General features: G+C 31.6%; 1 protein-coding gene across 1 annotated transcript; it reads left to right on the top strand.

Annotated features, from left to right (window-relative positions):
* Positions 1-3: 3 nt before the first annotated feature.
* LOC115243589 lies at positions 4-13,637 on the top strand (the record flags this gene model as incomplete). The annotated part of the gene is made up of 26 exons (XM_029820716.1): positions 4-435; positions 927-1,247; positions 1,345-1,516; positions 1,595-1,861; positions 1,937-2,206; positions 2,470-3,627; positions 5,279-5,710; positions 6,419-6,510; positions 6,596-6,744; positions 7,074-7,184; positions 7,440-7,784; positions 7,948-8,162; positions 8,439-8,551; positions 8,625-8,766; positions 8,879-8,979; positions 9,395-9,570; positions 9,872-10,158; positions 10,568-10,775; positions 10,880-11,063; positions 11,123-11,335; positions 11,454-11,579; positions 11,863-12,024; positions 12,246-12,395; positions 12,491-12,722; positions 12,801-12,980; positions 13,287-13,637. Coding segments are annotated over 26 exons (6,375 nt in total), but the record flags the coding sequence as incomplete, so codon positions are not given.
* Between the last annotated feature and the right edge of the window lie 114 nt (positions 13,638-13,751).

The raw sequence follows: 13,751 nt of genomic DNA on the forward strand, positions 1-13,751 counted from the left end.
CATCGCAGCATTCAAATAGAACCTCGTTCTCTAAAATGGCAACAACTAACGCGGGACAACGTTTCGCCTAAATCTGACACAAAAAATTGGAGCTCTTGGCGAAAAGCTTCGGGCAGCGAAATCGAACAACGAACACAGATTGATATTGAGAATTATGGTCCTCCTCAAGTTTCCGAGCAAATTCCTGAGCAACAACATAACTTGGAATTTGATAATTTGGAGCAACGAGAAAATCTGAAACCTCCTGTTGAATACAGAGATTTAATTAATTTTGATAAAAATTATGGGCATTTTGAGAATGAATCGAAATACGGAAATCGGCCTCATAACGAGATTGATTTTCAGCATAAACATCCACAGAGAAATGAAGGAACTAAGGAAATAAATGTGGGATTTCAGAATGAGGATTATGAAGGCGTGGCTATTGATAGCACGGTAACTTTTTAAATCTTTAAACAGATCCGTTTTTATAAAGAGAACATTTACATTAGCACGTGTTTCGTGTCTGTATATTCAAAAAATTTAAGCTTATTAGTTTTGCTCACGATGTCTTTATCTGAATATATGATAAATTTTGATAGTATCTTTGTTATTGACTATTCTTTTATATCCTTAACTAATATGATATAAAAGTCCAAAGGCATACGATAAGATCTTTTAAACATACAAAATCCTAAATAACAAGGGTTAGAAAACTAAGTTTTAAAATATGTATACAAAATATTTGAGAGAGGGAGAGAGGGAGAGAGAAAAAACTACATTAAAAAAAAAAATTTTTTTAATTTGTCTTAATTCTTATCTTATAGTATTTTTTGGATATTTACATTGTAATATAACATGACAAAAAATAATGACAAATAGCAAAGGTGTACAAGAGAATTTTTTTCCAAATTTAATTTAATATTAATTTTTTGTTTTTTGTATAGAAACCACGAAAGGAAAATATAGTTCTTTCGCATAAACCTCATCACAAAGTGGCTAAGTATGATTCTCGGTTGGGCGTTCAGTGTCCTGATCACAATTCTACAGGGCAATTTGTTTATCCGCCAGATTGCAAGTTTTTCGTCAATTGCTGGCAGGGTCGTGCATTTGTCCAACCGTGTGCTCCAAACACTCATTTTAATCCGGACACCTTGGAGTGTGATTTTCCACATAAAGTGAGATGTTACGAGAATGAATTCATCGATTTTAAAGAGTCATTAGATTCTGAATCCCAATTAGTTAATCGGAAATTGCAAAAATTGATAGTGGGTTTATGCTATATTTATTCTTTTTTTATTATCATGTACGTTTTATATATTAATGTATTCTGAATTTATTGTGCGATTATTTGGTGTCTGTTAGGAACCGAAATGTCCACCGTATTTGATTGGCTTATTACCACATTATGGAGATTGTACAAAATTTGTGCAATGTGCGCATGGTGTGACCTACATTATGAATTGCGACATTGGAACAGTCTTCAATCCTACTGTTGGTGTATGTGATTGGCCGCGAAATGTAAAAGGTTGCGAAGGTAAGAAATAATTATTTTTTCGAATAAATAACTCGATGGCTTGATAAAATAATGATTTAAATCTGTTGCGTTATACAGATACTTTTAAATCTGACGAAGATGACAAAAGAATGCCACTTACATCTTTAAATTCGAACTTTGGACGCGATAAGTCAGCATATGCCGAAGTAAAAAGAATTATATGCCCTGCGGATTTTACAGGATTATTAGCTCATCCAGAGACATGCAAAAAGTTTCTCCAATGTGCAAATAGTGTTACTTATATAATGGACTGTGGTCCTGGAACAGTCTTTAATCCTGTTACAACGGTTTGTGATTGGCCGTACAATGTAAAGGGTTGCGAAGGTAATAAACAATTGTTTTTTTGGAGAAACAACTCGATGGCGTAAAATAATGATTTAAATCTGTTGCGTTTTACAGATACTTCTAAACCTAACGAGGATGACAAAAGAATACCACTTACATCTTTAAATTCGAGCTTCGGACGCGATAAGTTAGCATATACCGACGTAAAAAGAATTACATGCCCTGCGTATTTTACTGGATTATTACCTCATCCAGAGACATGCAAAAAGTTTCTCCAATGTGCAAACGGTGCTACTTATATAATGGATTGCGGTCCTGGAACAGTCTTCAATCCTGTTACGACGGTTTGTGATTGGCCGTACAATGTGCCCAGCTGTAAAACAGGTGATCGTATAATATTAATAAATAATATAAACAATGTTAATCTTAGTACAATACGGCATTTTTCTCAAAATAATTTGCAATCATATTTTTTTCAACATCTTGATGAAAAAATTCTGTATTCTTATACTACTCTCTAACAATCAATATTAAATAAAATTATACAATTAATTCTAAATTATTTAAGCAAAATCTGTTTTTTGATTAATATTTTCTAGAGTAATCTTTTTTAAAAATTATTGAAATATATAATTTCTGAATTACAGATAAATCCGGTGATGGAATTTACAGGACAGGAGCTCGTACTTGGTCACCATCTGCCGAAGCCAGAGGTATCACGTCATGGTCGAATTCAGGCCCTTATAATCATACAACTAACACTCGTAATCATATTTTTCAATCGGGATATAGCACGACAAAGAGTCCAACATATAGATCAACATGGAGACCATTTACGACAACCTTAAGTCCACGATGGATACCAACGTGGACAACCGCGAGACCATTTTATAATCGTTCCATTACAAATTATCATGATCCTAACAGTCCTGTGCGTGGAGAAAATCGATACAAAGATCATGGATCGCATAATTTAGGATGGAAACCAAGTGGAAATTTAGGACGTCCTTTCGGTGGCAATTACGATCCGAAAGAAGCGGAAAGTCAGAGATATGATCAAGAACCACAAGGAACTCATATTCCCGATCGTCCAGAAGGACCATGGTTACAGGCACATACAAATCCAGATTATCATTATGGCTATCAATATTATCCTCAAGGTTACCATCATCATCATCATCATCATTATCACAATTATGGATCTACATCGAATCCTTCGGAAAATACAAATTGGGCTAATGTCGCTGCTACTAGTGATCAACAATATAATCAAGGATACTACCCTTCAAATACCGATAGTAATTGGCGTCCTAATTACAATTATAATCATAATTCTCGTCATGATTACCATAATTTTGAAAATGCTGCATCAGACAAAACGGATCAGAGGCAGTTTCAACCTCCTGGAAGATACGACGAAGATAACATTCAGTTTCACGACAGACATAATGAAACAAAGTTTGACACCGACGGAAATATGCCGGCAAATCGACAAATCGATTATGACTTTTCCTCGAATAGACAAAATTATGATAGGACGACTCCTGGGCTTTATCATCCTAGTTTTAATCGTACTTCTTCATCCGTTGGAAATATTTTTCCAAATAGTGATAATAAATCAACCGAGAGTTGGGATCAGATCCAGGATGGATTGAGACAAGACAAATTATCTCCTCCTTGGACAGGGCAAGAAAATATCTCTTGGAATCAGCCAGATAGATCTAATTTCAAACCAAATACGTGGCATGGTCAAGAAAATCGAGGAGAAGTACAAACGGAAAGTCAGACACATCCGTGGGATCAAGGTAAATAAAAATTAATATATTAGTTTATTATTTTAATACATTACAAATACAACACACACTTTTATACATATATATCTTTACATATAAAATTATTATATTTATGAAGATACAATAGTTTATTGCTGTTTATCATATAAAAATATTTTTTATTTATTATTACTCTCACTATTAGTATTCAGAAAATTAAAAGATAAATTATAATCAATTTATAATAAAATAATAATGCAGTTTATAGTAATTATAAAATATCAGTCGTACAAAATTAACTGGCAAATATTTGCACGCTGCATGAATTAACTTTGCAAAAAGTTGTACAAAGCTTTTTGGATTAATATATTATAGTATGACATTAATTCAATAAACAATGCAAAATATATGTAAATGGACAATGGTACTCTTTAGTGTTTACAATGCATGAAATATAATTGTTAATGCATGAAAATTAGATCGCATGTTGTGATGTACATTTCAGGAATTAATGTTGAACAATCGCAATACAATAACAATTAAATATAACAAATATAAATTTTTTAAATTTAATAAAGTATTTATAGGTATAATAAGAATCAACACATTAGATGATTAGATAATTAAATGTAATGACAAATGCAAAATTTTTTGTGTATCCATTTCTGCTGAAAGTAGTATTTTTTAAATAAAATTTATCATATTACTAAATATGAGTGAAAGCTTAATGTTTTGTAGGCACTATTAGTCGAACTGATAAATCGTACTCGCAAAGTACGATTGATAGAGAGGCAGATACAAAAATGACACAATGGGCAACAAGGACAAATGTCTTTTCAAACCCCAAGAGCCAAGTAAATTTAGGTCTGTAAATGGATGGTATAATTTTTTATTACTCTTTTAATTATTTGACAATAAATACATATCTATTAAACGCAAAATTATACATATGCTGATTATTTATAATAAGATGCAAATTATTAATTTAAATAGTAAATATAATTTCTCAAAACATTTTATAAGAATTATACTCATGACGCTTTATAATTTGTCGCAGAATCTAAAAATACAACTCAAGATCCAAAAACAAACTTTTATCCAAATAGCATATATGTCAATGCAGGTGGCATAAAAGGTCATTTCATCACAAAAGAAATTGAGAATAATGAAGGACGTTCGAGAATTCATGATGTTCAGAAACCTATCAGATGGAATAATACTTTCAATAGTATGCCTTAATTATTATCCTATCAATATATTTTGTTTGATGTGCCCTTACAAACTCTCTCTGTGATTATCTTTATTACTTTTACAAGGATTAATTTGCAGTTTTGTCGATTTTTTTAAATCTAACAATCGAGCATATATTTTTATTTTACTATTAATTCTTATTATTTATTCTATATAAATACTTAATGGTTGAATTTTAAAATATTCTGCACATATTGTATTGTTTGCCATCTAAACTTTGATTATCTCTTGGCAGAAACTAACTATAGCTATTATTATTTATTGTTAATACGATAAGCACTGACGGTCAAATATTGAATGCTGGGAGCTGTATTCTTGTTTATTTTATCGATAGTTCAAGTTTTAATAATTAAGCCGGCAGCAATAATGATCGTACATTTGCAATTTAGAAATTTCCAGATGTTTGTCCGACGAAATATTCCTCTTTTAATAGGTACTGATAGTAATTATGCATCATTCACAACGAGAACGCCAATGACAACGACGACGGAGAGAATTTCAAATATACAATCTGAGCTATCAAGGAAAGGAAGAGATTTTGCAAATAGTACGACAGAAAGAGAATCGCATAATTTCGGTATCACAAGCGAATCCAATTTACCTAATGTTTCAATTGAAGACGATGATTATGGGAGCGCTAGCAATACAAAAATAAGTAATGTAGATTCTGCTACCCCAAATGTTATCGAACCCGACATAAATGATTACGACGTGGATGTATTAGATGACAAAAATGTCTGGAAGCCCAGACTAGTTTTCGAAAATAAGACCAAGACCACGACAGCTCCATCGGTCATTATGAAAATTGGCCCGAAGAAAACCGATGTCGAACTTTTTAATATCGAAGCGGCACCATTTAAGGAAGGTAAGTTCAGGATTTAATTTAATGCAGATCCACGTGTGTATTTTATCTATGCAATAAGTCGCGAAAAATAAATTTGGTAAGTTATTCTTGGAACGCTTCTTTGAATGGCTTTCTTACAATTCGCTTCTTGTGTACTGTCGTGCCGTAAAGTATCGTGTAATATCAAATTTAAATCTTAGCTATATAGATGAAATCTTTGCAAGAAATAAATACAAAATAATTATTCTCTTTTATTGCAAAGAATAACATTCCGATGTGATAATCGAGAATCTAGAGTTAGAATTAGCAGCAAAAATAAAATATTCTGAATTGTTATCAATTTAGACTATTTTTCTTTTTCATTGAATATCTTAAATATATGTATATCATATATTCAATGAGATATTGTGAATATTTATATCTTTATATAGTAATTATTTATGGATATTATGCAATATTAAGGATTATGGCATTGGCACTATTTTATTCTTACCATTAGATTTTTATTCAGACAATATGTTGTTTAGTCAGCTTGGTATTGCCCTTTTGCACGTGTTCTTATGTTTTGCACGATTTTAATTAATTATATGGAAACATTAACATATAAAAAATACATACTTTTACAATATCAGCAATGCAAGTTGTTATACACGCTAGTGCTGTTTAAACAGATAATAATAGCTAAAAAAATATGTAAATAAAGAATTTTTGTTTTATTATTTTTTGTAGAAGAAGCTCCATTCCCAGTTTATTATGTACAACCAGTGCAACCATTGACTCATTCAAAAAAATCCGTTCGACCAACACCCATATCTGGTCAGGTAAGAGTATCTATCTGTTGTACAGGCGAGTTACAAAATTTAATTTTAAAATCATAATAAAATAACAATTTATTTACATTAATAGGTGATTCGCTTGAGAGGTGGTTCGGGGCCTAATGATGGCTATGTTGAAGTCCAAGGTACACTACCTGGTTGGGGCATTGTATGCGATTCCAGAAATAGTTGGACATTAAAAGAAGCTCATATTTTATGCAGACAGCTTGGCTATATCAGGTACCTAAAATGAAAATTTAAATTACATTTTAAAAGTCATGTCAATATAATGATTTTCTATTATACCATTTCTCTCTCTCTCTCTCTCTCTCTCTTTCTCTCTCTGAAAATCTAAACTTAATTATTAAACACATAAAAATAGGTCATTACATATTTCTTATCATATTTTTCAATATAAAAAAATTTTATTTTAATGAATTTTTTTTATCTCGATGTTTGTCTATTATAAATTTTCTCATAAATTTTTTTATAAATTTTGAATTTTTTACTTTTTTCGGATTAGTGAGTAATGGAGAAGTGTGATATGACAAATTTCTTGTTTATTAAAGAGGCGCTGAGATGGCTTGGCAAGGCAGAAACAATCGCAATGGAGTGCCAACTTGGATCGCTGCGAATACTGTAACGTGTCTCGGCAATGAGACCAGATTTCAAACATGCAAGTAAGATACACGCTGTAAGAGATTTACAGCATTCGGTAGAAATGATCGAAAAACAAAAATTTTGATTTTTAGATCTCTCATGATTGTAGTAAAATATTTATATTTCGTATTTCTTGCTTTTCTCGTTTCTTAAAAATCTCTGATCATCTTTTATTTGCAATCTTTTCCGTAAAAAACAGATTGTAACAAAAGTCTTTACGCTAAAATATATCGTGATAATTATAACAGTAATATTATAACAATAATTATATCTAGATTCACACACAATGAAGAATGTCGCGTGGCTAGAGATGCGATTGGTGTGCGATGCGTTCCTAATCGTATAGCACATTGTCGCAAGGACGAGATATCGCACAATGGACACTGTTATCACTTGGCTCATCCTGATAACGGACTCAATCATGCCGAAGCATTGGAGCACTGTACACGAAGGAATGCACGACTCATCGACGTCACTAGCCAGGCGGAAAACAACTTTGTGTCAGAGTTGCTATTGCAATCGTATCCGGAAGTTAACTCAATCATGACTTCTGGTTTCGGTTTCACCACAATGAATCGAACCTTGTGGCTCTGGGCGGATTCCGCGCGTGCTAAATTCAAGTACAATTTCAACGATATCAAAACATAAATTTCATTTAATTTTAATCTATTCAATCGATCTTTTTAATATCAATCAAATCATTGCTTTTGCATGTATAAAATTATAAATTTACTCGAGTTATTCCTTTTTTCACTTTAAAATTTTTTTAAAATGTTTTGTCAGATTTACAAAGTGGTGGCCTGGATGGATGAATGATACGAAACAACCACCATGGGTAGGCTATCGTCCTCTTTGTATTGTGATGAAACGAAAATTTCCGTGTTATGAACGACCTGAGTCGACGTGTGATACAGATTATTTTTTCTGGGACACTGAAGATTGCGCAACTGCTTCGCAAGGGCATTTCTTTATTTGCAAGAGACCTTACGATGATATTGGTACATATAAATATATACAAAATAAACAAAAAAAAGATTGCATAATTTTATATCTAATATAATATATTCCGTATATTTATATTAATCAATGATATTATAAGAAATAATTTATATATTATTACATTTTATCAAATTTTACTTAATTTATTTCGAAGTGTACCAGATATAATTTCTGATATAAAATATGATATTATAATCTTTCATAATACATATTGCGATAAATATTTGGATGCTAAAACACTATTCGCGCAATTTTATTCTTTCGCTTCTTTCTAGGTTGCGTATACGGAAAAGGAAATCAATACACTGGTAAAGCCAATGTAACAATATCAGGAAATGCATGTCTTTCATGGGCCGATGAAAGAATTGCACATCAATTACATGTGAATGTAAGTTTATTATTATATGTCAAAAATGTGCTATTTATTGAATTTAAATGCAATCTGATTTTTATTATCGCAGGTTGTTAATAAAGAAGTTCGGGATAAATTAAAAACGCATAACTACTGCAGAAATCCTAATCCAGGAAAGGAATCAAGACCATGGTGTTTTATAGTACCTGGAAAGTATGAATATTGCGATATTCCTGCCTGTGGAAATATTGGTATATCTTTGAAGTTTATTAATCAAACTTTTCCGTGTTGAATCATCAAAAGAAACACTGACAAAATAAATATTGTAGTGAAGAGAAATATATAAAAGTAATTTTTCTTTAGATCCAAGACGGTCAATGTTGACTGGCCAATGCAAACCTAAACATTTCGAATGTATGCCAGGAGAATGTATCCCATCCCCATGGGTTTGCGATGGAGAGGAGGTGAGATATAAACGATGCGCACACATTCATTTAATATGTGTGATATAAAATAATTCATTTTTCAGTCAATGTTTCTTTTAATTTTTTAAAAGTATGTAAAGAGAAGGATCATGGCTATCAAATACATTTCGAAAATTTGTCTAGATTAAAAATGCCCTGTTACTAAAATTAGAAAAGAGTTTTTAAATCAAGCCTCTTTCAGCAATCTCTGTGTGCAGCAGTATAAATTTTTTACTTTGTAAAAATATATTAAATTAATTAAAATGATGTAATGAATATACTTGATATTTTAAATTCTTATAAAATTTTTAAGATATATTCATTTTTCTACTTTAAGACATATGTTTATATGTTTGAAAAAATACTCACACATATATTAAATCATAATATAATGCTTTTAATTAATGCAATTTAGGATTGTACAAATGGAGCCGACGAAAGAAGATGCATGTTGGATCTTAGTCTCTTTCAAAAATCTGCAAAACATAAACTTGAGGGCTACGATGTGGAAAAATGGTTGAACACACCGTTGAAAACCTGTGCTCTAAGATGCAAGGAAGCCGATTTCACTTGTCGCTCGTTTAATCACAAGTTTGTATAGAAATTATTATCTATTAATCCGCGAATACAGCCATGTTGAAGAAAAGTATATTAAATACTGACATATACATACACACACATATACACGTAGCGTATATATAATTAACATTTCTACTTTCAACTATTTTATAAATTCTCATAGTGTGATAATAAAGTGTGGAAACAAGTTAGTTCTTTATAATAGCATAATTTATATAAACGTGTTGCACGAGATATTAAAATAGATTTTTACTTGAGCTTGATGAGGCTTACAGGTGTGTGTTTACACATATATTTACATATTCTGTTTTAGATCGAATGGTAATGTGTGTTTATTGAGTAACAGCAACATTGGGTTGACTGGTGCTCTTAAGCCCGATAAGCAGTTCGATTATTATGAAATGAGAGAGAGAAGCATGAACTGCAATGACATGTATATCTGCAATAATCACAAATGCATAAATCAAACACAAGTCTGCGATGGCAAAAATGACTGCGATGATCGCAGTGATGAGAATATCTGCACTGCTGAAAATCTTGATTACGATATTCGCTTGGCTGGTGCAAATAACAGTTATGAAGGTCGAATAGAAGTAAAAAGTAAGTATATATATCACAAAAATAGTTAAATAAATAAAATATCTGAAAAAATATTTATTATTTTGATGATAATGTGTAGTACAATAAATTGTAATACATGTTTTAATATCGTACAACAAATTCTTATTATTCTTATGATATTTTATTATTTCTTAATATTTATTTTAATCTTTATTTCAGTCTTATTTCTCTTTGCGTATGTCATATATGATTTAAATCAATTTTCTTAAGAAATTTATTTAATATTTTTTTTTCTGTGGATAATTATATTCTGAAATAGAAACCTTCTACATATATATATTTTACGAAAAAAAATTGCGCAAGAGAAAGAAATTAAATTAAATATTTTAAAAGCCAAATATATTTTCTCTGTTTCTTTACTTTGTAAATTACTCGATATCTCGAGTAGTTTTAGGACATTGGGGACAGGTATGTGACGATGGCTTTGGAATGATCAATGCTGACGTCATCTGCAAAGAGCTCGGTTTCGATCTCGGAGCTTTGGAAGTCAGATCGGGTGGATTCTATGGAAATCTCGATCCACCTACGAGATTTATGGTGGATCAGTTGAAGTGTCGGGGAAACGAGACTACACTACGAGAATGCGATTTTAACGGGTATATATAAAAAAATTGTCTTTATTTTATATTTTATATTTTATTAATTACGCATTGCCCCCTCTAAATACTAAAATTAATGGCTGAATTGTTTTTGTTTTTAGATGGGGAATCCATAATTGTCAACCGGAAGAAGCTGTTGGCATCGTATGTAAGACTGCGGTCAATACCTGTCAGGAAGGTCATTGGAAATGCGATAATAGTCCTACTTGCATACCTACCCCATTTATTTGTGACGAGGTAGTCGATTGCCCAGATCGCTCCGATGAGAGTCCGGAACATTGCGATGTAAGTTAAACGAATGGCAAAAAATAAATTTGCAGATCTCGATACAACTTCGATTTCAGGCACCGTTCGAGTTGCGCTTGGCAAATGGTAGCAATTCTTTGCATGGAAGAGTAGAAGTGCGTCATCACGGTGTATGGGGTACTGTATGCGACGATGATTTTACGAATGCCACGGCAACTGTTATTTGTAGATCTTTGGGATATGGTGGTATCGCAATCGCCAAGAAGGATGGCTTTTTTGGACCTGGCCAAGGACCTATATGGCTTGACGAGGTGTTACATTTATAATTTATAACTGTTATATATTTAACCGTCTTTTATATAAAAATTAAACAGCATATAATATTAATAATAGCTAATTTAATGAAATACTTTTGGTTTCACAAAATAGGTATTCTGTCATGGAAACGAATCGCAGTTATATCGTTGCGAGCATAATCACTGGGGCCAACATAATTGTGATCATAATGAGGACGCAGGTGTAATTTGCTCACCTGGAAATGTTAACAATGCTGAGGTAATTCAAAACAAACTTCATTCACTGTAACGTAATTATTAATCGAATTATGTCGACTGTAACGATTAAAAATTGATTTTCTTCTATTAGATTGCTTTGAATACAAATAAAAAAAATTAGATTCAAAATATTTTATTTGAAAAATGTTTAGTATATATAAAATATATAATATTTGTGTAAGCTAATAATAATGGCAATCTTTGCAACAATTTTAAAATAAACAATATTTTATAAAATTTATATAATTTGTTTGTTTATTTCTTAACCCTCATTTATTGAGCAGTCATACTGGATAAACAACCCGGAACTTCCAGAACGAAACATCGACGAGCTACTTCCGTCAAATTGTGGTCATCGCGCCAAAGATTTTAATGACGATGATGATTTGATATTTCAAAAAGTAGTACATGGTAACGTTGCACCAAAAGGCACCTATCCTTGGCAGGTAAATTAATTTTATAAAATAAATTTCACATTTTACGATAATAAATTATTATCCAGTTATACATATTTTGTGTTAAAATAATGTAGCTTAATGTTAAAATAAATATTGCATTGAATGTTTAGAATTTTATCTTAATTCCAAGTTTTATTTATACTTGGGAATTAAGATAAAATTTTGTTATATTGACGAAATATAAAAAGTGTGTAAAATAAAATTTTTAGGCCAGCATACGAGTCCGAGGGCATAGTCGATCAAGTCATTGGTGCGGTGCGGTCATGATATCGCCTCTACATCTACTAACAGCGGCACATTGTCTGGAAGGTTACAACAAAGGCACCTATTTTGTTCGTGCGGGAGATTATAACACGGATGTGAGTAAAAATAATTAAACGCGCGATTTCAAAGAGAATATATTTATATAATGTATTTGCCAAAATATATTTCATATTGCGTTCGATATCATCAGATAGACGAAGGAACGGAAGCGGAGGCCAACATCGAGGATTACTACGTGCACGAGGAATTCCGCAAGGGTCACAGGATGAACAATGATATCGCTTTGATTCTACTTAAAGGCCACGGTATCTCGCTTGGCAAGGATATCATGCCAATTTGCTTGCCGCCCGAGAACACCGACTATTCACCTGGACTCAATTGCACAATCAGCGGATTCGGAAGCATCGAAACGGGAAAGACGAGTAAGCGAGATGCCAGGGAGAATTATTTTAAGCTGACTCTCATAGGATAAATCAAACTGTCGTTGTTTTGTCTTGCAGCGCAATCAAAGGATTTACGGTATGGCTGGGTACCTTTGTTGGACCAATCAATCTGTCAGGCTAGCTATGTTTACGGCGAAGGTGCTATAAGCGAGGGAATGATGTGCGCTGGATATCTTGACGAGGGTATCGATACGTGCGACGGCGATTCCGGAGGTCCTTTGGCGTGTTATCATAATGGTAATGTTGAAATAATCTATATTAATCACAATGAAAAAAATAGTAATGAGTTATATATAACAATATGAACTTTTTTAGTAATATAAATATAATTATAAAAATATATTAATGTAATAATAAAAAAAGGAGGATAATATCCAAGCTAGCAAAAAATTTTTATATTTTAAAAAATCAAGAAACATAATTCTTTTTCATTTTTTACTTTAATTAAAGTACTTTGAAATGTTTTGAAAGAAATAAATAATATATTCAATTTTATATTCTAGATTAAATTAATATTTATAGTGATAATAAATTTTATTATAGGAGCTTTTACTTTATATGGAATAACCAGTTGGGGTCAGCATTGTGGCAAGGCAAACAAACCTGGAGTTTATGTTCGCGTTGCGTATTATCGTCGCTGGATCGATCAAAAAATTAAAGAATCACTAGCGGGTAGATAAAATTTTAAATCACAAAATTTTTAAAAAAGGAAAACGTCTGTGTGTGTATATGTGTGTCTGTGTGTGCTACTTATTAATTTGTTTATAAGAAAAGTTAATACATGTCGGGCCAATGTACATAAACAACAATTGCGAATTATAATTCTATTATTATTTGTAAATATATTATAATAAAATATTTACTTTGTTGTGTTATATATATTTTATAGGAGAATAAAAGTAAAGCGATTTTATTTTAATGATTTAGAAGGTATCAGAGCGAATATGGAAAAAAATAAGAAATACATCTCTATAGTCTTCAATCCTCTTAAAAAAATTGTTTCTGTCA

The sequence above is a fragment of the Formica exsecta genome, unplaced genomic scaffold (assembly GCF_003651465.1).
Source record: "Formica exsecta isolate Colony F162 unplaced genomic scaffold, ASM365146v1 scaffold72, whole genome shotgun sequence".
Classification (NCBI taxonomy): Eukaryota; Metazoa; Arthropoda; class Insecta; order Hymenoptera; family Formicidae; genus Formica; species Formica exsecta.